Raw genomic sequence first — 27059 nt, 5'->3', positions numbered from 1 at the left:
CCAGATCCCCCTCTCCTTATAAAAACACCAGTCATTGGATTTTGGTCCTATCCTAATGACATATAACCTCATCTTAAATTGATTACATCTGCAAAGATCCTATTTCCAAATAAGGTCACATTCATAGGTCCTGGGTTTATGACTTAAACATACCTTTTTTGGGGAACACAGTTCATCCTACAGCAGTTGGTACTTGAATTGAGTTGTAGTAATATCGAGATGCTATGATCACTTTGAAGCTTGAATACTGTATTCTATGAAGTACTAAAGTATTTTGGAATTGATATAGAAATAAAAGTGAATCCCTAGATTTCTCAAGCCAAGTTAGAACTCATTCTGCAACAGACTTTGAGTGGTAGAGAGGGTAAGAATTTTTAACATTTATAAATAAAAAGATCGGGGGCACCTGGGCAGGCTCAGTCTGGCTCGATTTTTGGCTCAGGTCATGATCCCCGAGTCATGGAATGGAGCCCCACTTCGGGTTTTGTGCTATGCATGGAACCTGCTTAAGAGTCTTTCCCTCTCCCACCCCCTCCACTCCCCCTTCCCACCCACCCTACCAGCTCCTGCTCTCTGTCTCTCAAAAAAAAAATTATAAGACTGGTTATTTATTTCCATTTGTGGGATTCAGCCTGACAAGGATTGTGGCCCTCCTGAGGTACAACATGGAAACAAAGTAAACTAGGAGTTTTGTTTTCTTCATGTGCGTACTTTGTCTGGAAATAACAGTGTTCTCCTTTTTATCCATTTATGTTAGACGAAACTCATATAATTGGATAATTTTTTAAAGCACATTAATACTCTTGACCATTTTAGAAAATAGTACAGGGTTACTGAAATTCAGTTCCAGCTTCAAAGAAGGACTTAGATAAGTGAACCTAGCTCAGTTCTTGGCTCTTGGTAAGTGCCTAAGATGTATTTGTTATTATTAGTGAGCCTTTCTAAGAAAGTGAAGGAGGTTTTAGGTAGTCATGAAAAGAAGGAAAATTCTCACCTCTTATTTATTATTATTTTTTTCTGTCTGGCTGGTTAGGATATTTACTGTTCCAGTAATTGGTTTGGTTTTGCTTATAAATGACTGGAAAATGTAGATTACAGTTAGAATGAATGTTTTTAATGTAGGAAAATACATATGATATTAGACACATGCTTACTTTTTGGAGGGTGAAGGTAATATTTTTTAAAACTGTTTATTTATTTTGAGAAGGAAAGAGTGCACTCCCATGTTAGCAGGGTAGGGGGCAGAGAGAGGGAGAGGGAGAGGGAGAGAATCCCAAGCAGGCTCTGTGCTGTCAGCACAGTCTGTCAGCTCATGAACCGTGAGATCATGACCTCAGCCGAAGTCAAGAGTCGGACGTGTAACCGACTGAGCCACCCAGGCGCCCTGGTAGTATTCTTTAAATACCTTGATTATATGATGCTTTTGGATAAATATTAAAAATCCAGGCTGTGTTAACTTTTTCTTTATTCTCTTCTTCCATGTAAATAAAAATAGCTGTATTAATCCAACAAGGCATAAAGCCATAATGTGGCATACCATCCTGTTTGAGAGGTGAACATTACTGAATAAAAATGGCTGACAGAAGTGGGAAGACTATTCCAGGACAAGTGTATATTGAAGTGGAATATGATTATGAATATGAAGCTAAGGACAGAAAGATCGTGATAAAACAAGGGGAACGATACATCTTGGTGAAAAAGACCAATGACGACTGGTGGCAAGTCAAACCAGATGAGAACTCTAAAGCATTTTATGTGCCAGCTCAGTATGTCAAGGAGGTCACCCGTAAAGCTCTCATGCCGCCTGTTAAACAGGCAGTTGGACTGCCAAATAATTCTATGAAAATGATACAGAGTCTCCATCTTCAGAGGTCAACAGAAAATGTGAACAAATTGCCTGAGCTTTCGAGCTTCGGAAAGCCATCATCGTCTGTTCAAGGAACAGGTCTTATTCGTGATGCCAATCAGAATTTTGGACCCAACTATAATCCATGTCAGACTGTGAACCTAAGCCTGGACCTGACCCATAATAATGGAAAGTTTAACAGTGATTCACATTCTCCTAAAGTTTCTGGCCAGAATAGGACGCGCTTATTTGGTCACTTTCCCGGCCCGGAGTTCTTGGACATAGAGAAAACTAGCTTCTCCCAGGAACAGTCTTGTGATTCAGCAGGAGAAGGCTCAGAAAGAGTACATCAGGATTCTGAATCTGGTGATGAACTTAGCAGCAGCTCCACTGAGCAGATAAGGGTAAGATGAAAAGTAGAATGATGGAACACTTGTACTACCATAACAAAAATATTGCAGATTTTAATTAAAATCTTTGTAGGAGTTAGGCATTGTTCATTTTGCTTTGTTATTAGAATAGGTTCCATCCTGACCTAATGAGGTGGAGAATAGTGTAATAACTTGTAGAGTTCGTAAAGGTTGGCCTTATGGTTTCCATAGTTCTCGTACCTTTGTGGGACTAGAGCTGCCTCAAGTGTGGAAAAGTTTTTTTTGGTCTTCTCTATTAATAATGCATAGGGTAGAAAGGATTTACTTACCCAGTGATATTTCTTTTACTAGACCAACTTTGTTTTCTAATTGTACTCATTTGGCTTATTTGTGATAAGTTTTCAGGTAATAGTGGGAATATGAGGAAAGGTGTCACTGGAATGTTAGCTGCTAACTCTTGTTCTTTAAAACTTGTTTATTAACCTCTAATATTTAAAAACTAGCTGACAAATCTTTGCCTTCATTCATGCACTTTGGTGTCTTAAGTGTTTAAATATACACACTTGTTTGCATGGAGCATTGGCCTGAAAAAGATTGTGTGTCAGTGATTTGATTTTTTTCCTCCTTATCCAACTTTATTTTGAGATTAGTTTATGCCAGTTTGTCATATAAAGTGAAATAAAATTAAAAGCAATTGCATGAAATCAAAACTTGAATGTATTTGGATAAGTCTAATTAAAAAATTTTTTTTTAATGTTTTATTTATTTTTAAGAGAGAGAGAGAGAGAGAGATGGAACGAGTGGGGGAGGGACAGAGCGAGAGGGAGACACAGAATCTGAAGCAGGCTTCAGGCTTCAAGCTGTCAGCACAGAGCTTGATGCAGGGCTTGAACCCATGAACTGGGAGATTATGACCTGAGCTGAAGTTGTTTGCTTAACTGACTGAGCCACCCAGGTACCCTGGAGAAGTCTAATTTTAAGTGAAATTGTAAATTGATAAATTTTTGGTCTAAAGCTCTGTTGTAAGATTTATTCATCAAGTTAAGTCAGTAATTGTGAGGCTGGTCTTAGATGTGGTCTGACTCTGATGGAACTAGTTTGTTCTTACTATAGCTTTTAATTTTTTTGTGACATTTTGAATGGAAAAGGGAAGATTCTCTAGAAAAATTTCTGATGTTTGAGATCAGGGCAGTTAATGAAGTAGCACTGCCAGTTTACCATCATGTGTCTTAGGAGGCTTCTATTTCTTTAGTCTTTATGTGATACTTTGACATAGGATATACAGTGTTTCCTGGAATTTTTCTGTTCATAGCTTCTTTTTGAACTAGCGGGACTTAGGAAAGATGCGTTTTCTATTACTGATAGCCATCACAGTTCACGGTATGTTTTATGTATCCCAGCAATCCTGTGTTCTCTTCATTATGGTCATCTTAAATTCACTGCATGGAAGTTCATGGCTCCTGACCTCTCCTGAGCCCTTAACACTGCTTGGAAATCCTGCTAAATTTCTCTAGCAGGTCCTTTTCCTAACTGTTCATGACAAGTATTTCAAAACTTTATCATTTCTCTCATTCACCTGCTTTTCCCTGCTCTCTTAGGTCAAATAACTTTACCTTCTATTACCTTCTATTAGTCTGTAGCCTAAATAAAAGCTTTAGGATGGAAATGCTTCAGCTGTGGGGAGGATGTATTGCACAGCAGTTAATAGCACTGGCTTTAGATTTGGATCTGATTCCATACCACTTACCAGCTCTGCCATAATTGGGGCAAAGTGCTTAACCTCTGTGTCTCAGTTTCCTCATTTTAAAATGGGGATCACAGGGTTGTTGAGGATTAAGTGGGCTACTATATCTAATATGCTTACAAATATGCTTTGCGTATAAGTACATTATGTATCTATTGCTATTTAATAAATTCCTCCCAAGTCTAGTGGCTTAAAACTGTAACATCTTCTCAGAGTTTCTGTGGTCCATAACTCAGAAGCAGGTTAAATGACTGGTTTTAAAGGCACAGGGTCTCATGAGGTTGTAGTCTTGTGAAGGCTTGGCTTGGGCTGGAGGAGCTGCCTCTAAAATGGTTCACTCACATGAAATTAGTTGGGCCTCTTCACAGGTGCTTGTGTTGTAGACCAGCTTTCCCTCAGAAGGAGCAGTCCAAGACAGAGCAAGGTAGAAGCTACATTGTCTTTTATGCCAGTCTTAGAAGTCATACACTGTCATTTCCTATTAATTACACATCTCACTTCTATTCTGTGTGGCAGGAGACCATAAAGGGTATGTGTATCAGGAGATGAGGATCATTGGGGTCCATGTTGGGGCTGGCTAGCATAGTAAATATTCAGTAAAATAGAGCTGTTGTTGTTATTTCTATTATTATTTCCACCATCAAATCTATAGGTGCACCTGTATCAGCAGTCCCCTTTCCCCTTGTGTGGTGCAAGCATTGTCTCTCTTCTCCCCTCCATATCTGCTAAATATTATGCAGCATTGTGCTCATGTGGTTGATTATTTACCATGTTTTCTCCCTCATTTAAATCTCATGTTTTTCACATTTTAGTAAAGCACTTCAATAGTACCTTCCCCTCTGAGTATCACTTTATCACCCTTTTCTTTTATTGACAACTCCCAGGAAGAGTTGTATGTATATGCTTCTCTGCATTTTGTTGTTTCTCACTCACTCCTTAACCTATTCTAATAGGACTTCTAGCTCCACCATTCTACCTAAACTGCTTCTGCTAAAAGGTACTCAGGTAAATAAATCTACAGACAATTGAAAACATTCATACACAACCAATGCCATCATCATGGTGAACAAGATTAATAATCATATGACAATTTAAAATAATCTTTTACTGAGGCAGAGCATACAATCAAGTGTGTAAATTGCAGCAGTCTTAAATGCACAGCTTGATGGATTTGATTTACGTATACACCTCTGTAACCTTGAGCTGCTCCCCTGCCCCTCATGTGTCTGCTAGGAGATTGTCATTTTTCTGACTTACAGTGTCATTGGTCAATCTGCTTTAATTAAACTTTTCATTTTGAGATGCTTGTAGATTCATAAAAGCAGTTGTAAGACATAATACAGAGAGATTCCCTTGTGTCCTCTATCCAGTTGCAAAACTATACTGTCATATCACGATCAAGATATTGTCATTTGTTGGGCGCCTGGCTGGCTCAGTTGGATGAGCGACTGACTTCGGCTCAGGTCATGATCTTGCAGTTTATGAGTTCCAGCCCCGCATCGGGCTCTGTGCTGATGGCTCAGAGCCTGGAGCCTGCCTCAGATTCTGTGTCTCCCTCTCTCTGCCCCATCCCTGCTCATGCTCTGTCTCTCAAAAATGAATAAACGTTAAAAAAAAAAAAAGATATTGTCATTTGTACAATCTAGATACTGAACATTTCCATCACCACAAGGATCCTATATATTGCCCTTCTATAACCACATCCTCTTTCCTCCCATCCCCATCCCTCCTTAACCCTGGTTACTACTAATTTGTTCTCCATCTTCATAATTTTGTCATTTCAAGAATATTATATAAATGGAATCATATGCTATATACCTTTTGAGGTTGGCTTTTTCATTCAGCGTAATTCTCTGGAGATTGATCCAGGTGACTGTATCAGTGTTTGCTGTTTTTGTTGTTGACAAGTATTCTGAGATATGGATGTACCACACTTTGTTTCACCATTAACCCATTGAAGAAAATCTAGGTTTCCAGTTTTCTGCTGTTGTAAACAAAGCTGCTATATATAAACATTTCTGCACAGGTTTTTGAGTGAACATAACTTTTTGTTTGTCTGGCATAAGTGCCCATGAGTATTGCTAATGGTATGGTAGATGTGTGTTTAATTTTTTAAAGAGACTGTTAAACTGTTTTCCAGAGTGGCTGTACCATTTATATGCCTACCAGCAATATATGTGATCCAGTTTCTCTGCATGCTCACTAGCATTTGATGTTGCACTGTGTTTTTGTTTTTGTTTTTGTTTTTTTTTTAGCCATTCTGAAAGGTGTGTAATAATATCTTGTGGTTATAATTTGCATTTCTTAACAGCTAATGATGTTGAACATCTTTTCATATGCTCATTTGCCATCAATAGATCCTTTTAATTGAAATGTCCTTCATATCTTTTGCCCATTTTTTAATTGGACTGTTTGTTTTTGTACTCTTGAGTGTAGAGAGTTCTTTATATTGTCTAGATACTAGTCATTTGCCAGATACATGGTTTGCAAATATTTTCTCCCAGTCTATAGTTTGTCTTTTTATACTCTTAACAGCATAGCTAGTTTAGTCAGGGTTCTCCAGAGGGTGTGTGTGTGTGTGTGTGTGTGTGTAAACTGCTTTTATATCTTTGTGAAAAATCAGTAGGCCATATTTGTATGGATCTATTTCTGGATCCTCTATTGTGTTTCACTCATATATGTGTCTTTCCGTACTCTAATATCAGACATCCTTGATTTTTTTTAATATTTAATTTTATTTATTTTGAAAGAGGGTGAGTGGGGGAAGGGCAGAGAGGAAGAGAGAATCCCAAGCAGGCTCCACTCTGTCAGTGCAGAGCCCAATGTGGGGCTCAGACCCACAGATCATGACCCAAGTCGAAACCAAGAGTCAGATGCTTACCTGGCACCTCTCAGACATCGTTGATTACAGTAGCTATATAATATGTCTTAAAATTGGTAGACTGATTCCTCCCAATTTGTTCTTCAAAATTGTTTTAGTTATTGTAGTAGGCTAAATGATATTCACCAGAGATATCAGATCCTAATCCCTGGAACATTTCTTTTTCAAGAAAAAGATCTTTATACAGATAAGATTAAGTTAAGGATTTTGAGATGAAGAAATTATCCTGGACCCTGCATGTAATCACAAATGTGCTTACAAGAGAAGAGCAGAGGGGGCATTGCACACAAAGAAGAAGGCTATGTGAAGATGGAGCACAGAGAGATTTGAAGATGCTGGCCTTGAAGACATGAGTGATGTGGCCACAAGCCAAGGAATACTGGCAGCCACCGGAAGTTGGAAGAGGCAAAGAAAGCATTGTTTACTAGAGACTCTGGAGGAAGTGCAGCCCTGCCAGTTCCTTGATTTCAGCCTGGTGATACTGATTTTGGACTTCTGGCCTCCACACCTGGCAAGGAATAAATTTTTGTTGTTTTAAGCCGTTTTGTATTAAGTTCTTACGGCAGCCACAGGAAACTACTCAGCTATTCTAATTCCTTTGCTTTTCCTCATACATTTTAGAAGAGTCTGATCCATATCTATAAAACATCTTGCTGGGATTTTGATAGGAAGTGCATTAACTTCCATGTCATTTTGGAGAAGATGAACATTTTTACTATGTTGTGTCTTTAATCTGTGTATATTGTGTGTCTCTTTCCACTTACTTAGATCTAATTTGATTTTTTTTCATCAGCATTTTGTAGTTTTCAGTAAAAGTCCTGTATGTGTTTTGTTGTATTTACACGTAAGTATTTAAATTTTTTAGAGCAATTGTAAGTGATACTGAGTTTTTAATTTTGGTATTCACATATTCATTACTAGTATATAGAAATACAGTTGATTTAATTTTTTAAAGATTATATTTTTAAGTAATGTTTACACCAAATGTGGGGCTTGAACCTACAACCCTGAGGTGAAGAGTCGCATGCTCCACTGACAGTCACTCAGGCGCCCACGATTTGTTTTTATTCTTACTTTTGAACTTTTTTAATGCACCTTTAGACTTAAAGAAATATTGTGAAGAAATTATAGACTTCTGATATACCCCACACCTAGTTTTCACTGTTGTTAACATATTAGTATGATTTGTCATAATTAATGAACTAATATTGATACATTATTAGCTAAAGTCCATACTTTTTTCAGGAGTTCTTTATTTTCTATTAATGTTCTTTTTTATCTCTTCCTGAATACCACATCACATTTAGTAGTTATGTGTCCTTAGCTTCTTCTTGGTTTTGATAGTTTTTCTGAGTTTCCTTGTTTATAATGACCTTGACAGTTTGGAGGAGTGTTGGTCAGGTGTTGTGGAATGACCCTATTTTGGAATTTGTCTCATGTTTTTCTCATGATTGGACTGTAGTTCTAGACTTTTGGGCAGGAAGACACAGAGGTAAAATGTCATTTTCATCACATCTTGTCAAGGGTAAATAACTACCAACATCATTTATCAGTGTTGATAGTGACCTTGATCACCTGATAGCTGTTATTGTCAGATTTTTCCACTGTAAAGTTACTCTTTTTCTCCCTCCCTTTCCATACCATGGTCTTTAGAAGGAAGTTGCTGTAGTGGCCCATACATAAGAAGGGGAGGAATTATGCCCTACCTCTTTGAGTGTACAGTGTCTACATAAATTATTTGGAATTATTTTATATGAGAAATTTGTATGTTTTGCACCATTTATTCAGTTATTAATTTTATCTGTATAGACTCACAGATTTTTTCTTTATACCTTGCATTATAATCAATACTACTATATTTTGTTCCTCAATTATTTCAGTTTTGGCCTTTGAGAACTCTTTCAGGTGTGTGTATGTGTGTTTTAGCCATTCCTTACTTGCTGGCACTTCAGGATGCTCCATGCTCATCCTCTGTATTTTATGCCCCAGCCCTAGAATCAGCCATTTCTCCATGGGGTCCCTTGTTTCTTTAACCGGAGAATGGTATTAGAAACCAAGTTCTGGGTGTTAGTGTGCTGATGCTACTAGGATGTCATGGCTTCTAGGCCCTCTGAGCTGACAGAGCAAGGAAATAAACATAGATATGCTAACTCGTATATATACCCAATCTATAATTATTTCCATATGTAATCATCTGCATCTATGTTGAGCTAAACCTGGGTTCATATTGATGTCTTCCACTCTGTAATCTCTTCCTGCATGGATCATTGCTTATCTATAAACTTCCTCCCCAACATTGAGAAATGGGGCTTCCATTGTCCACTATCCATTTGCATAATTGTTCAATACAAGTGTAAGTGTATAGGAGTATCAGAATTGTTAACTTGTATCCCTGTGGAAAGAACTTTATTAAATAGAATATAGTACTTCATATGCAGTTATTTTTTTTTACTTTATTTTTAAAGTTTTTATTTATTTTTGAGAAAGAGCACAAGTCAGGGAGGGACAGAGAGAGGGAGAAAGAGAGAAAGAGAGCGAGCACGCCAAGCAGACCCTGCTCTGCCAGCACAGAGCCCCCACACGGGGCTCAAACTCATGAAACCGTGAGATCATGACCTGAGCCGAAACCAAGAGTCAGACGCTTAACTGACTGAGCCACCCAGGCGCTCCAGTTGTTTTTGTTTTTGTTTCCTAATGTTTGTTTATTTTGAGAGAAAGCAAGAGAGTAGGAGCTCACAAGCTGGGGAGTGGCAACAAGAGAGAATCCCAGGTTGGTCCCATGCCCAGTGCGGAGCCCGTCATGGGGCTCGACCCCAGCCAGTATCAAGAGTTGGATAGCTAGCTCACTGAGCCACCCAAGCACCCCAAAATGCAGTTCTTTTTGATTTTAGTTTTACAGACTCATTTTCAAAGTTTCTTTGATCATCACCCTACCCACCCCCGCCCCCCCCATTTTAATGAGGTTGCTGCATACATTTATAACATTTAAAAAAATCATATTCTGCTTTCTGTTTTGGGATTCCCCACCCCACCTTGAATTTCTATTTTAAAAAATTGCATACATTGAGACATTGAGGTTTGCTCTTTGTGCTGTAAAGTTCAGTGGGATTTGACAAATGCATACTATTGTGTATCCATAATTACAGTATCACACTGAATAGTTTCATTGCCCTAATTCCTTGTACTTCGGCTATTCACCCTCTCTCACCTTCCCTTCCCTCCCACTCTTGGCAACCACTCATTATTTTACTCTCTCTGTAGTTTTGCCTTTTTTGGAGTATCTTTTAATTGGAGTCCTACAGTAGGTAGGTAGCCTTTTTCAATTGGCTTCTTTAATTAGCAATGTGTATTTAAGACTTATCCATGTCTTTTCATGGCTTGATAGCTCATTGCTTTTATTGCTGAATGTTTTGTAGGGATATACCACAATTTGTTTATCCATTCATCTTTTGGACTGGTGGTTGTTTCCAATTTTTGACAATTGTGAATAAAGCTGCAATAAATATTTGCATAAAGTTTTTTTTGTATGGACATAAATGTCAGATGAGTTGGGAAATACCTAAGAACAATTGGGTAATACCTTGGATAAATATCTAAGATTGCTGGATAGTATGGTAAGACCATGTTTACCTTTTTTTTTTTTTTTAATATGTATTTATTCTTTTAGAGAGAGAGAGAGAGAAAGCACAAGCAGGAGAGGGGCAGAGAGAGGGAGACAGAGAATCTTAGCAGGCTCCAGGCTCTGAGCTGTCAGCACAGAGCCCAGCACGGGGCTTGAACTCACGAACCATGAGATCATGACCTGAGCCAAAGTCTGACGCTTAACAGACTGAGCCACCCAGGCACCCCAAGACTATGTTTACCTTTGTAAGAAACTGTCAAATTATCTTTTAAAGTGCCTATACCATTTTGTATTCCCATCAGTAGTAGAGTTCCTGTTCTGCATGAACATGAAGATGATGAACCAGCATTTGGTATTGTTAGTTTTTTGGATTTTAGTCATTCTAATAGATGTGTAGGATCTGATTGTTTTAATTTGTGTTCCCCAATGACAAATGATATTGAGGATCCTTTCCTGTGCTTACTTTGCTGTCTTTTTATCTTCTTTGGTGAGATGTCTAGATCTTTTGCTCATTTTAAAATTGTGTTTATTGTTGAGTTTTAGGAGGTTTTTCTAAAATCACATTGTATGTTTTGGATACAAATCCTTTATCAGAAATCTCTCTCTCTCTCTTTCTATATATATGTATGTATATATCTATATATATCTACAAATATTTTCTCCTAGTCTGTAGCTTATCTTTTTATTTTCATAACGGTGACCTTCACAGAGTAGAATTTTTTAATTTTAATAAAGTGCAAAATTTAATTTTTTTTCTCCCAGACCGTGTTTTTACTGTTGTATCCAAAAACTCATTGCCAAATCTAAGATCATCTAGATTTTCTGTTTTCTAGAATATGTATAGTTTTGCATTTTATGTTTACGTCTGTGACCCATTTTGAGTTAATTCTTGTGAAAGGTGTAAAGTTTTTGTCTAGATTCTTTGTGTATATATGTGTATATATGTATATATATTATATATGTATTTTATATGTATATTATATATATATAATATATATACATATATATATCTCCATGTATATATACATATATATATATCTCCAGTTGTTCCCACTATGTACGGAAAGACTTTCCTTTCTCTGTTGAATTGCCTTTGTTCCTTTGTCAGTGGTCAGTTGACCATTTGTGTGTGATATATTTCTGGGCTGTTTTGTTCCATTGATCTTTGTGTCATTCTTTTGCCAATAACATGCTGTGTGGATTAGTGTAATTTTATAGAAAGTGTTGAAACTAGGGAGTGCATGTCTTCCAGCTTTATCATTCGTCAGTATTGTGTTGACTCTTCTAGCTCTTTTGCCTTTCCATATTAAGTTTAGATTCAATTTGTTATCTATAAAAGAGTTAATCGGGATTTTGACTGGAATTATATTGAATCTATAGATCAAGTTGGAAAGAATTGATGTTTTAACACTATTGAAGCTTCCAATCCATGGGCAAGGAATATGTGTTCATTTATTTAGACTTGTTCTTGATGTCTTTCCATTAGAATTTTGTAGTTTTTTGTACCCTTTAGCTATCACTTCGCTATTCCTCTATCCACCCCTGCCCCAAACAACCTTTAATCTGCTTCCTATTTCTGTAAATTTTCCTGTTCTGAATGTTTCATTTTAGTGGAATCATATAAGATGTGCTCTTCTGTGATTGGCTTCTTTCACTTAGCGTAATGTTTTCAGTGTTCATCTATGTTGTAGCATGTATCATACATCTTTCCTTTTTATGGTGGAATAATAATCTATTGTTTATCCATCACTTGTTAGGCATTTTGCTTGTTTTCATCCTTTTTTTTTTTTTTTTTTTGCTACTGTGAATAATATTGTTATAAACACTTGTGTGCAAGTTTTTGTGTGGGTATATGTTTTTACTTCTCTTGGGTAAATACCTAGGAGTGGAATTGCTAGGTGATAGGGTAACTCAGTGTTTAACTGTTTGAGTAACTGCCAGACTATTTTCCAAAGTGCCTATACTGTTTTGCATTCCCACCAGCAATATATGAGGGTTCCAATTTTTCCATATCTTCTTTAGGACTGGTTAGTATCTGACTTATCACAGCTGTCCTGGTGGGTGTGAAGTGGTATTCCATTGTGGCTTTGATTTGCATTTCCCTCATGATTAATGATGTTAAGTATCTTTTCATAGGTTCATTGACTACTTGTGTATTTTCCTTGGAGAAATGTCTGTTCAGATCTTTGGCCCGTTATTAAGTTGTCTTTTTATTTGAGTTGTAAGAGTTCTTTATATAGCCTAGGTATAGCCCACTACCACATGATTTGCAGATACTTCTCCCATTTTGTGGGTTGTCTTCTCATTTTCTTGATAATATGCTTTTAAGTACAAGTTTTAAATTTTGATCAAGTCCAATTTACCCATTTTTTTTTTTTTTAATTTTGTGCTTTTAGTGTCTTTGTTGCTAGTGCTTTTCGTGCAACTCCATCGCAAAATATGAGGTCAGGAAGATAGTCCTTCATTTTCTCCCAATAGTTTTAGCTCATAAATTTAGTTTTGATCCATTTTGAGTTCATTTTTATGTATGGTATAAAGTAAGGGTCCAACTTAATTTTTTTTGTTCCAGGACCATTCCTCGAAAAGACTTTCTTTCCCCTCATTGAATGGTCTTGGCAACTTTGTTGAAAATCATTTGACCATAGACATGTGTTTATTTCTGAACTATTCAACTCCAGTGATTTATATGTATATCCTTATGCCTGTGCTAGATAGACTGTCTTGATTACTGTTTTGAAAGTTCAAAGTGTTGCCCCTTCTACTTTATTATTCTTTTTCAAGAGTGTTTTGTCTGTTCTGGCTCCTTTGTAATTTTATGTGGATTTTAGAATCAGCTTGTCAGTTTCTGCAAAGAAGACAGCTGGAAGTCTGATAAAGATGGCCGGAAGTCTGTAGATAGTTTGGGGAATGATGCCATTTTAACAATGTTAATGTTTCTTTCAGGGCAGATGTGGTGCTGAATTCCTTGTTTTGTTTGTTAAAGCAGGTGTTTATTTCTGCTTCATTTTGCTGCATAATTTCCTTGGATACAAAGAAAATTGGTGATTTTGTTTCTTTCAACACTTTAAATATTTCATCCTTCTCTTTTTGTTTGTTTGGTTTCTGATGAGAAGTATGCTATAATTCTTCAGTAGTTCAGGTGTTTTTTTCCTTTGGCTTCTTTCAAGCTTTTCTCTTGATCTTTGTTTTTTTGCAGTTTGCATATGACCTGCCTTTCTGTAGGTTTTTTGATATTTATCCTGTTTTCAGTTTGGGACATTTCTTTTGACATATCTTCATGCTCATTGATTCTTTTCCCTGCCATGTCCATTCTAGTGATCATCCCATCAAAGGCATTTTCTATTTTTTTTTTAACAGTGCTTTAATTTCTGGAATTTGTTTTTGATTCTGTTTTAGCTTTTCCATCTCTCTGCTTACATTACTTGGTTTTGAATTTTTTTCTTTTATATCTCTTTTTTTATTTTTTTTTAAATTTTTTTTTTCAACGTTTATTTTGGGGACAGAGAGAGACAGAGCATGAACGGGGGAGGGGCAGAGAGAGAGGGAGACACAGAATCGGAAACAGGCTCCAGGCTCTGAGCCATCAGCCCAGAGCCTGACGCGGGGCTCGAACTCACGGACCGCGAGATCGTGACCTGGCTGAAGTCGGACGCTTAACCGACTGTGCCACCCAGGCGCCCCATCTTTTATATCTCTTAAGATATTAATAGAAGTTAAATTCCCTGATAATTTGAAGATCTGTGCCATATCTGATGCTTGCTTTATGTTATCTCTGCAAATTTTTTTCTTGTCTTTTGCCATATCTTCTGATTTTTTGTTGAAAGCCAGACATGTTCTATTGGGTAAGGGGAACTGAAGTGACTAGACCTCTAGTGTTAGGCTAATCTGGCAAGAAATTGAATTGTGTTTAAATTTTGCTGTGGTTGTAGGTAGCAGAGGCTTTAAATTTCTCAATTATTCATGTTTGGGAGCTTTTCTGAGAGTTTCTCATTAATGTCTGGTTCCTCACTAAATCTCTTTGCTACCTCCCTGGCTAGGAGGTGTTGAATTACCTCATTACTTGGTCCACCTGGCTTCCACTAACACCGCGGGTTAGAGGATGGCTTCCTTGCTGCTTGGCAGTAATGTAAGTTCTGATTCTCCCAGTAGGCCGTGTGTGTGTGTGTGTGTGTGTGTGTGTGTGTGTGCGTGCGTGAGTGTGTGTTGGGGGTGGAGGTTATCTTGTTACTGTCTGGTAATGACTCCTAGTTTCTTCTTCTGCCTTTTCTGACACCACTCAGCTGGGCATTTTTGAGTGCCTTGTTCCAGCCTGGTAAGTGTGAAGATCTAGGTTACCTGTTTGCCATTGTTGGTGATATGTGGTGAGACTGTTGGGGTTTTTTTCTATGTAGCATTTGGCTGATGCAGAGTGGTTATGTATAAAAGTTTTCAGTCTTGCTAAATCTTCCTCTTTTTTGGTCCTTTTGTTAGAGCAGGGATTTGTTGGGGCCTTTTAGTCTGTCAGTGTTTCTGTTTTTTGCTGACTTCTGCCTTCAAATCTGGGATATATGAAGCCAAAATTAAACATAGGAAACTCACCACCATGTTGTTCGTTGGGTCCAGAGGTCACTAGTTGGTCTACTTTCTCTCTACTTTTCAGAGTCTCTGTGTGTTTTAATAATTTAATAATAGTAATTCCTAATCCATTCTCCTCACTCTCTTCCCTCTGGCAACAACTGGTTTGTGCTCTATTTATGAGTCTGTGTCTGTTTATTTGTTTTGCTTTTCAGATCCCACATGTAAGTAAAATCATATGGTATTTGTCTTTCTCTGTTTGGCTTATTTCACTTAGCATGATACTCTCTAGGGCCATCCATGTTATTGTAATAATGGCAGATCTCATTCTTTCTTATGGCTGAGAGTGTGTGTGTATGTGTGTACCACATCTTTATCCGTTCATCTGTGGGTGGACAGATGTGTTCTTGTGTTTGTTTTGTATTACATCCAGTGTTTTTATTTGTACTTAGTGTGAGGAATAGGGAAAAATACATTTACTTCTTTTTCCCAGAATGGAAGGTAATTGATAAGTTTTCAGTGGTACTTTTTAAGTATTAATACTTTTTAAGTATTAATTTTCTTTAAAAAAATTTTTTATGTTTATTTTTGAGAGAGAGAGAGAGAACATGAGCTAGGGAGGGGGCAGAGAGAGGGAAACAGAGAATCCCAAGAAGGCTCTGCACTGTCAGCGCAAAGCCTGATGTGGGGCTCAAACCCAAGAATTGTGAGATCATGACTTGAGCTGAAGTTGGATGCTCAACCGACTGAGTCACCCAGCTGCCCCAAGTATTAATTTTCTTGACCTCCTAACAGTCTTGTTAGTTTTGGCATCTCTGAGATACCCTCTCATCATAAACTACCATTGCGTCCTGTACTCCTCCTTTGTTGTACTCACTGCATTTATGATTATTTTCTTCTTTTTCTTTAGTCAGTCTGTAATCTCCAGGCCATACTAGTTATTATGTCTTGTCTATCTCTGCATATCGAGTGCCCTTAGTGTAGTACATGGTACGTAATACATATGCTGAATGTTTCTGGAATGTTGACCAGTGTTTAGCTACAAATGCATGAAGTCATAGGGGAAAGGGAAACCTAGATTAATGTCCCATCAAAGGCATGTTCCTTTTTGAAAAGTAACCTAGAAGTATTGTGACCCTTGCTTACAGCATAGATTTTATCAAAGAATATTAGGGAGATGAAGTTGGAGGAGTTGGTTTTAGAGATTCCAGAATTTGAGTCAAAAATTATAAAATTCAGTTTGGCCCTTCACTCGCAGTGAAATGGACACATATTTATTGTCTTCCTTAGAGCAGTAGGTTTTTAGGTCATTTCAAAGTTCATATTAATGGTTGATAAGAATATGAAACTTTGAAAATTAGTACGTTAGTTCAGAGCTCTAAAACTTTAAATAGCCTTGAAAACTGTACATTTTGCTCCTGATACCCTGTTTTCCCTTCATGATCTCACTAATGCCCCTTTTTTTTTTAAAAAATTTTTTTAACGTTTATTTATTTTTGAGACAGAGAGAGACAGAGCATGAACGGGGGAGGGGCAGAGAGAGAGGGAGACACAGAATCGGAAGCAGGCTCCAGGCTCTGAGCCATCAGCCCAGAGCCCGACGCGGGGCTCGAACTCACGGACCGGGAGATCGTGACCTGAGCTGAAGTCGGACGCTTAACCGACTGAGCCACCCAGGCGCCCCACTAATGCCCCTTTAATATATGACATATCAACCTGGAGTATCAAGTTTCCCAGTTCCCTATAGTTAGAAAGTGTGGTCTTAAACTGGAGAGTAAGGGGTGCCTGGGTGGCTCAATCAGTTAAGCATCCAACTCTTGATTTAGGCTCAGGTTATGATCGCAAGGTTCATGAGTTCGAGCCTGGAGTTTGGGTTCCATGCTGACAGTGCAGAGCCTGCTTGGGATTCTCTCTCCCTCCCTCTCTCTTCCCCTCAGCCACCCACTTCTTTCTTTCTTTCTGTTTCTCTCTCTCTCTCTCTCTCTCTCTCTCCCCCAGTAAATAAATAAACAAACAAACTTTTAAAAAAAACCCACAAAAACTGGAGAGTAGAAATGGTATTTTGTAGACCTTTACCTATGGGCTCGTGCCAGACAGAGAAGTGAGGACTGACAACCTGCCATAAATTTAGGAAGGCCAAACAACTCTAATGCCTAGAATCATTATTTTAAAAATACAATATGAATGTTTATCATGATGACCATAAATCTAGAAATGTTTGGATTAAGTTCTAGCTTTTTATGTTGGCAGATATGTTTATAAAGGAGTGTCTTCACTGACCATGATAAGCTAATGCATTTGAAACCTAATCTTAAATTAATCTGGAAAATTTTATATATGGAGCAGTTCATCAACATTTTGAGGTGTTATTCTTCTCTGGGTTCACAAGATCAGTTCCTTATTTGTTATAGATTTACACTTCGTTTCTAATTGAAAAAACATTTAAATATTTCCTTTTAGTCCCTTTATTGCCAAATTGTGTTGACTGTTGAAATAGATGTTTATTCAAATTTAACTATATGTATGTACGTTTGTATATTTACAAACATTTATATTGTATGTGCAGTTTCACTATAGGGAATATTTTAAAAACTAACATACAAATAGAATATCTGTTATGCAAAGAAGAATGCTTGAGGAATGTAATTTTTCAGGCTAATTGGATTTTCTGGTTAATACAAGAATAGGTATAAAATGTTTCAGGATTTGTTAGAGATTTTCCTAAATCCATTTCCACATAGATGGTGCTGACTCTAAAAACAGATCTAAATTAGCTTTGTATAGCAAAAACTAATAATGTCTCCTGTCATCCAAATCTTTGTTCACTGTTAATAGATCTTTTTGTTAAATCCTTCCGCTGCCACACTGCTGGAACCAGTGGAGTCATTACTTAGCTGCATCTAGGCAGAATGTTGATGTTTTAAAACTATTTAGTGTCCTTAACTTTCCTTTGTTTATATTTTCCTCCCTGAATGACATCTGTTTCTGCTTCACAGGATCATCTTCTAGTCACACCTTTCTACTTAATTAAATAGGAAAGAAAAATAGTTTTGAAAGTTGGTTTTATTTTTATTATTATTAAAACAATTTTTTTAATGTTTATTTTTGAGAGAGAGGGACCGAGTGGGAACGGGGGAGGGGCAGAGAGGGACACACAGAATCCAAAGCAGGCTCCAGGCTCCATGCTGTTGGCACAGAGCTCGATGTGGGGCTTGAACCCATGGACTTCGAGATCACAGCCTGAGCTGAAATTGTACACTTAACTTACTGAGCCACCCAGGTGCCCCCAGAAACCTGGATTCTTAAAGTGGAAGTTTTAGGCTGAGTAATTATGGAGTAAAAATTCATAAATCTTCTTTAAGGAAATTTAGGCATAAATATCTGGGTAGATGGCAGTTTGGTAGAGGAGCTAGATGAGCTTGAAGTTGTATTTGGGGTGAAGCTGAAGGCAAAATTGATTGAGGTCTTTTAGGATAACTGATCTTAGCTTCCTTCTGGAACAAAGAGCCTGTTTTATTTTAGCATAGATCTGTTTATCGGGCTCCTTCTTTCTAAATTGTTTTTTTGTTTTGATCTTTTGAGGATCTAGGGAAAGGAATGAATCGTCTAAGAAAGTGCCTCCATGTGCATTCATGCATACAGTTTCATTGGGCTCACAGTTCACCTTTTATGTCCACCTCCCTTTCACCTCTTCTCTGACCTTTTCTCACTTTTTCATTTTCTAAGGTGTCTTTCAACTTTCTTCTAAACTCTACCTGTCCTTCTACTTTGATTCCTAATGCATTTGGTCTATTTTACATTCATTTACTTTTTTCTGCTTTAATCCCTGTGATTAGTCAGAATGTAGCTGTTAAGTGGTAGACACCAGCTGTGACTAGGTGAGGCAGAAGGGAGTTTAGTGGCTCATGTAACCAGGCTACAGGAAGTGTTTATTCATTAGAGCTAGGGCTTTGTTCACTGTTAGGATTCCTTTTATCACTTGTGTCTCATATCTCCGATTCTGTCTCCATGATTTTGTTATTCTTCCAAACAGACTTCTTCCTCATGGCTGTAGATGAGTTGCTGGCAACTACTAGGATCACATCCTCAGTTTTATAGTAAAGTATCTTATTTTCTTTTCTTAGTTCTAGTTTAGAAAATCTCAGAGAAGGAATTGGGCTTGGCTTGTGACATGCTTGTACTTATGGCCAGGGACCCTACCCAAACTGCATAGTTGGAATTTACAGGGAAACAGTTCTCCCAAAGAAATAGTAGGTATGCTGTTCCCAGGATAAGGGAGAGGTGCCAGGCAGACAGTATAGTTATCAACCATATCCTCTGTTTCTGAGATTGATTCTCTGGGTCTTCCCACATTGTATCTCTTCATATCAGGTCAGTCATTGACACCAGCTGTTCTGAAAGCCAGGGATGGAGCTAGCAAGGATGGAATACCCAGACTGATTCTGGTTCAGCATATGAAGTTTTGAAGATCCAGATTTCAAATGGAGAGGAATTCTCGGTGCCAAAAAATAGGAAGAGCAAATTTTTGTGCATATCTTGTTCTCTTCAGAGTATAGTCTTTAAAGCCAAAGATTGTGTCCTACCTATTTCTTCCAGTAAACTTTTGACAACAAATAATGTAGTGAATAATCTGTATAGTGAAGCCAGTACTGATTAAAAACAAAACAAAACAAAACACCACCACCTTAATATGATATGCCTACAGTTGACAAGAGGTGAACTTGTGATGACGAACTGAATTTTATGTGTCAACTTGGCTGGACCATGGTGCCCAGATATTTGGTTAAATATTATTCTGAATGTTTCTGTGAAGGTGTTTTTTGGATGAGATTTACATATAAGTCAATGAACTTTGAGTAAAGCAGATTACTCTCCATAATGTGGATGGGCTTAATGGAGCAGACGATAGACCCTCCCCAAAATGAGAAGAAATTCTGCCTGCAGACTGCCTTTGAACTCAAACTGGTACTCTTCCCTTAGTCTCCAGCTTGCCAGCCTACCCTGCAGATTTTGGATTTGCCAGTCCTCCACAATTGCATGAGCCAATTCTTTAAAATAAATCTCTCTTTCTCTGTATATACACACATATATCCTGTTGGATCTGTTTCTCTGGAGAACCCTATTTCACCAGATATGCAACTGAATATTCCAGACTTTTGTCATCACAGTTAGAGCCAGAAGAAAGATATGAAGTTCATATCTCAAGTCCTTTGCAGGGACATCTGAACCTAGCTTAATTAAGCCTGTATTCATCTCTGTATAGTGTAGGTTGGTTGAGTATTCTGATTTGTCAGAAATCACTGTGTTTTGTGCCAATCCTTCACAAACGTGTGAGGTGTGCAGGGTAGAGTTACCTATTTGGGGGAAGGCACATAACCAAAGAAAGGAAAGGTGCTGGTGCTAGCACAGGAAAAGGACAGAAACAATACATGTTCAGATAGCACAGTTATTTGTTGTACACTGGGATCTATCTTTTGGAATATGGAATTAATGTATTTATGTTTCAGAATTTTTGCATACTGTGTAAGATCAATTACATATACATTTTTTTCACTTCTGTAGATGGATTCTGATATACTTAAATGCCTGAATATTCTATTCTATGACTTTAAAAAGTCGACATATTTTAAGATTAAAGTCATTGCAAGTCAGTTGACTTGCAATATTGGGAATTTCTTTCTCTGTCTCTTGATGTATATATGTGTATGTGTATATACATACCTATAATTGTAGTATGATTGTAGTAGAGTAGTAATGGAAAATGTGGTTGAAAAGATAATCTTAATAGAGTCATTAAAAAATGTGTACATTATACATGTTTTGTGTTTTCACCCTGTTTTCTTCCTAGGAAAGAATTTGCTAATCTAGGTGACATATCAACAAAAACAACAGATGTGGAAACATTTTTGCATTTTTCTTCAGAAAAATCTCATCTGTATGCATAGAATATCTTTAGCAATTGCTTTAGTAAATGCCAGACAGATGGTTTAGACTCAGAATGACTACCAAATAATTTTATCACCATAATTATTTTGAAGTGGGGTATAGTAACACCACTCAGATTTCTGGAAAATCATGAATGTAATTTGGTACATTAAGGAAAGAGGTGCAGGAATAGGCTTCCAAACCAGAGAAATTTTTGTCTCAGAGCCTTTCTACAAGATATTTGACTTCTGAAGTCCTCTTTCTGTAACCTGTGATTGAACATTACTTACTTGCCTGCTTTTCTGACTCAGAGCAGTGTAAAATTCAGTAGTTCCAAAGTGATTTGAAGTGGGTGAATGGCAACTTGAATTTTAGTGAGAGATACAAAAATAGAGGGGATTCACAAAAATAACCAATACTGTAGTGAGAGAGAGGAAGGTGAATGGATCTAGCCATTGCTGAGCATCTTTAATGTATCAGGCACCGGGAGAGATGCGTACATATGCGCTTGCTTCACCACTGCTTTGTAAGGTAGATAGAGATGACTTCCTTACTACTCTGAAGAAACAATTCCATATTCTCAGTTTGCACAGTCAAGGGAATACTTACACCTTTAAAAAGTACTTAAATATAACTATATAAAAAATCTGACATTCTTGTTTGTGTTAGGAGTTGAACCAGTCACTTTTAATGGAACACCAGTTTTACCTGAAAGAATGAGAAGCGGTATTCACACTAGGGCATATGTTAGATATTTTCTCAGATATGAACTAAGTAAGCCCATTACTTTCAGGAAAACAACAGTTGTTGCAAATGATAAAATTCAAGCTTTAAAGTGAAAATTAGAATTTTATTTTATTTTATATTTTTAAAGTTTATTTATTTTGAGAGAGTGAGAGCAAGAGTGGGCAAGCATGAACTGGGGAGGGGCAGACACACACACACACACACACACACAAACCGAAGCAGGCTCCATGCTGTCAGTGCAGAGCCTGATGTTGGGCTAGATCCCACGAACCATGAAATCATGACCTGATCTGAAATCAAGTGTCAGGTGCTTAACTGACTGAGCCATCCAGATGCCCCGAAAATGAGAATTTTAAAAACTTATATCTGCTTCCGTGAGCTTATAGCTTCTCAGTCTCAAGACCGACCTTTTTTCCTCCCTCCCTCCCTCCCTCCCTCCCTCCTTCCCCCTTCCTTCCTTCCTTCCTTCCTTCCTTCCTTCCTTCCTTCCTTCCTTCCTTCCTTTCTTTTTATTTATTTATTTTGAGAGAGAGAATGCAGGAGGGGCAGAGACAAGGAGAGAGACAGAATCCCAAGCAGAGCCTGATGTGGGGCTTGAACTCATGAACTATGAGATCATGACCTGAGCTGAAGTCAAGAGCCAGACATTTAACCAACTGAGCCACCCAGGCGCCCCAGTCTCAAGACTTTTCTGATGAAACACTGGTGGTATTAAGAATTGTGTTTTGTTTTTTGTTTTTGATACTGTCTAATGAAATGTTTCAACATTTGGAAGATAAATGTAACTCAGTGAATTAGTATTTTTCAAATGACCAAAGCATGGTGAATTCAAGAGTCATTCAAAGGCAAGCTAGACCAATGGACTTTTAATGTGCCAACGAACAAATAATTGATCGTTGCAATTTTAGATTCCACATTGCAGGTAATCTTTAGAATCTATCACTTGTTGAGTTTTGGCAGAGTGACAGAGAAGAATGTTCACAGTTATCTGGAAGGACTACTAAAATACTTCCCCCTTTTCCATTTCCATATCTGTATAAAACCATTTTCCCTTCATGTAGTTCAAAACAACATATTACAAAAGACTTCATGTAGAAGTAGATATGTGAATCCAGACAATAAAGAGATTTGTAAATGTAAAACAATGCCATCTTTCTCACTAATTTTGGGGGGAGACTGTTTTTAGTTTTCATAAATATATATTTATGTTAACATAATGGAGCTTATTATTTTTAAATGAATTTAACAAATAATTTAAAATTTCTTTGTCTTAATTCCTAATAACTAAATAGCAATTGATAGAACATAGATAAACAAAAGCCCTTTGGTGTTCCCAAGTAATTATTAAGAATATAAAGGGACTCTGGGACCAAAAAGTTTGAGAATTGCTGTTGTGGTGAAAGTCTGCATTTGGCTTTGTGAAATGGTATTTGATTGAGGCCTTGCAGAATTCTTCCCTTAGAAGGAAAAGGGTATATGTGAGTGGTTTAGTGGTTGATGATAATAAACATTTTTGATAAAATGTCTTAAAATTTGACTATATACTTTTTGGCTAAACTCTTTTTTTCAGTTAGAGAGATTGGTAGGTGGATTCTTTGTTAAAATCTGCATCAGTTAGATCAGAAAGCATATATTCAGTGGTCTTTTAATAATATATAGAATTAATTTTTGCTGTAAACCCATATGAAATATTATGAATAATGGCAATACTAAAATGTTGGAAATTTCATGCCTTAGAAGTAGTTTATACTTAAATCAGTTATTGTACGTAGGGTCACATTCCCACAAGGAAAGCATTGTGAAAATACTCAGTTTCAAGACCTGAAAACCTTGAGTAAGCAGAAATAGAAATGACAAGAAGTGAAAGACTTAATGTCTCTAGTAAGGATGGAAAAGAGGAAGGAGTCAGACTGCTTTAAATATTTTCATGCTGAAGTTAGAAAATAGAAAACTTACCAAAAGAAAAAAAAAAGCCTGCCTACTATATTGGTTCTGCCTTAAACATAGCATACAGTTTGAGAGATACCTTAGTTAGTGATGGAACTTTTTCACTACTTTGTTATAAGATGAATTCATAGCATTTCTCTCCTTTTATTTGTCATGCTTTTGAGCTGAACTTTGAAGCAAGTTTGGGTAAGGGGATAATTAATATAAGTCTTAGGGGATAAATATTTCTTAATGTAATGAAATTTCAGTCCATTTTCTTGGGATACAGAAATTTTAGCCTAATTTCCCTTGGTAAGGTAGGGATGTCCAGTATCTATGTTTCCTTCTCCACTTACTAAAAACTTTCTCTGTGCCTGATAAAATGAAGTCTTGTCTAGTTTCTGCCTGTAGGAGGCTTATAATTTAGTGTATTGTAAGCCATGCTTAGTGTATTAGTATCAGTAATATATGAAAGATTATTGAACCCTTCTTTAAAGAAACCAAGACTGTTGTTATCATAATTATTACCGTTAGTTATCTCCATAGTAATATGTTAGTTTGTAGTGTTTCGAGGACATACTCAATGCGGTTTTGGGGGAAAAAATAATTATACTACCAGATATCATTTGCCTAATTCCTCTCTCATGAAAACTCTGAGAAGTTACAGGTAACAGTTTTGGTTAGGTAGGCTCTGATTACTACAGTTTTTAATGTAGATTTTCACTTTTCTTTCTATCTGATTAAAACAAAATCTAAACAAAACTCTCTAAGTTTGAAACACTTGTTTCTTCTACTGTATTAACTCTTAGTGTGTTTATTATTTCTGACATTCATTTAAAATTCTGTGGCTGTAGACTTAGTCTTATTTTGGAGATTCTATCCTCTGAATGTTACTTACCATTTTTGGCCTCTTAGAGCCCAGAGCATACATCTGGCCTTCTTTGGTCTTGTGTCTAGTAGCTTCTCTGCAGATGAGGACCATATGTTAATTAAAATCTCAGTACCTAAGCACATAATCTAGCCAAATGTTACACAGTGGGAGAATTGTTCTGCCTCCCCTCTCTTTGAGAAACTGATAGAGTGGGAAGGTATCCAGTCCCTTACTTTGGGAGGGTAGACAGAATGTGCGCTACAGTCAGAAATGTATTCAAAACTTATTTTAAAAAAGAAATTGGTGGGTGTGTCATGACCGTTATTTTGTAATTTCCAAAGTACTAGAGAACCATGAATACAAACCTTGAGAATGATCTTTTTCTGCTCAAAACTGCCTAATGCCCTATACTTACAGGCACTAAGTTAGATGACTCTGTGTAATGAATCAAGTAGTAATCTGGTTCCTAGTGGAATACACTTTTGCACCATTAATTATTCTACTTTCATTGTGCACAGCAAAATTAGTTAATTAATTAAATTAATTTAAAAATTTTGAGCTTGGATATTTGGTAGTGTCATGGATGTGGCAACCATACTGTAGGAACCAAAAATCAGAACATTGTTGTGACAAGTATGGGAAGTGAGAATGAACTTCTGGGGGCAGTAGGAGGCACTGAAATCTGAACTGAACTGTATGGTTGTCATGCTCGTAGAAAGAAAAGTATTATTTAATTACTTAAGATATTTATTACTTATGCTGTGCCAGTCATGTTATACAAAGTATGGAACAGTATTCTCAGATCTTTTACTAAAAGGTAGGCAAACTGAAATGAAAGTGGAATAATTTAGTACTTAGTATTTCCTGTTAGTGTTTTCCTGTTTGCAGTTTCAGGGAAAGACAATGTGTCAGTTCCTAAATGCGAAAATATTTCGCACTGTGGTAACAAAAGTATTTGTTAAACACAACTCCAAGAAATGGTTACTTTTACTTCTACTTGGTAGCAACAATATAGGTACTAAGTAATAGCCCGGACTTTTGTAATCAAATAGACCTAGTTTTGATCTTGGTTCAGCAACTTCCTCATGAGGAGGAGTAATTAAACTCCTGGGTGTTGACAAGATTAAGGAGATGAGTTAAGTGTTTTGAGCAGAGTTTATGCTTAATAAATACTAACTGCTATGTATTATTTTTGTTCCTGCCTAAGGAAAATTTTATTGGAAAAAAAGTACAAAACTTTTTGGATTTTTCTTCCTTCCTTCCTTCCTTCCTTCCTTCCTTCCTTCCTTCCTTCCTTCCCCTCTCTCTCTCTCTCTCTCTCTCTCTCTCTCTCTTTCTCATTCTTTTTCTTTTTTAAAGGTTTGAGAGGGAGGGGAGGGGCAGAGATAGGGAGAGAGAAAATCCCAGGCAGTCTCTGTGCTGTCAGTGGAGAGCCGGTTGTGGGTTTCAATCCCACAAACCATGCGATCATGAGCTGAGCCAAAGTCAAGAGTCAGACATATAACTGAGCCACCTGGTGTCCCAACTTTGTGGATTTCTATTTGAGACCCTTCAAAAAAACGTTTCTGAGACCAGCAAAAATTCTTTTTTTTAAAGGTTTTTTTTTTTAATGTTTATTTAATTTTGAGAGAGAGAGCACTAGTGGGAGAGGAGTTGGACACTTAACCGACTGAGCCACCCAGGCACCCCAACAAGCACAAATTCTTAAATGTATTATTGGTATATTACTTTGGAATTGATTTGTTTGGAGTGTGTACTTATGTATTTTTTATAGTGTATTGGGCCTTTTGTAATATATCATTGGGCCCAGGGCATTTATTTGTGTTTTTCCACCTATAGAGACAGTGTTACTGCTTTAGGCAGTTTTTATTTTTTATTTTTTAACATAGCATTGCTTTCTGCACTTTTATTATATTAGATAATTTTTTGTCAATTTTAATATTCTTATGGAAAACTGATACGGTACAGTTTTTTGGAGGAACTTATGATGTAAAGTCTGGAAAGTACACTCAACTGCATTGAGTCTTGCTTCCCATACCTGAGTTGCCACACTTCTCAAGGACTCTGATTTGTCTGTTACTTTTTTCTTATCCTTTTAGTCAAGGATGTGAACATTTCTTGAATGAGTAAGTGAATGATGGAGAGCATAAAAGATTACTAGTGAAATCAAAAGACCTAGACATTAAAGAATATGATTTCTCAGTTCTTTTTCCTAATTAATGTATACATTGCCAGACAGACATGTTACTTTATTCACTGGCACAAGTCCTTTCCTTGGTTTTCCAGTTTAGTCTTTACTCCGAAGAAGACTTGAATTTTGGTATGGTATACTTTCTATAGCTCATAACTGTTAGCCATGTCTAAAATTTCAGTATTATATTTATAACTTTAATACACTTTTTACCCATTAATAAAGTGTAGAGGCAGCGTTGTGTAAGACAGGCACAGAGCATGGGTTCTAGAGCCAGGTTGCCTGGGTTCAAAGATCACTTTCTAGTTGTCTGACAATAAATGAGTACCTGAACTTTTCTGGCAGTATTTCCTCATCTGTAAAGTGGGAATAAGAGTACCT

The 27059-nt window shown here is 37.0% G+C and overlaps 1 protein-coding gene across 7 annotated transcripts in view; it reads left to right on the top strand.

The window, feature by feature from the left end:
* Positions 1 to 27059, top strand: part of ARHGAP12 (Rho GTPase activating protein 12) — a 121603-nt gene that overhangs the window by 18618 nt on the left and 75926 nt on the right. For all 7 annotated transcript variants that reach the window (XM_045466093.1, XM_045466091.1, XM_045466090.1 and 4 more), the window contains exon 3: positions 1496 to 2250. In XM_045466093.1, coding sequence (XP_045322049.1) covers positions 1573 to 2250 — 678 coding nt within the window. In that variant the 5' untranslated portion in view covers positions 1496 to 1572. The remainder of the gene's footprint in view (positions 1 to 1495; positions 2251 to 27059) is intronic.

Source organism: Leopardus geoffroyi, chromosome B4, assembly GCF_018350155.1.
Source record: "Leopardus geoffroyi isolate Oge1 chromosome B4, O.geoffroyi_Oge1_pat1.0, whole genome shotgun sequence".
NCBI classification, from domain to species: Eukaryota; Metazoa; Chordata; class Mammalia; order Carnivora; family Felidae; genus Leopardus; species Leopardus geoffroyi.
The sequence above is the reverse complement of the archived record's forward strand: the minus strand, read 5'-3'. Positions and strand labels throughout refer to the sequence as shown.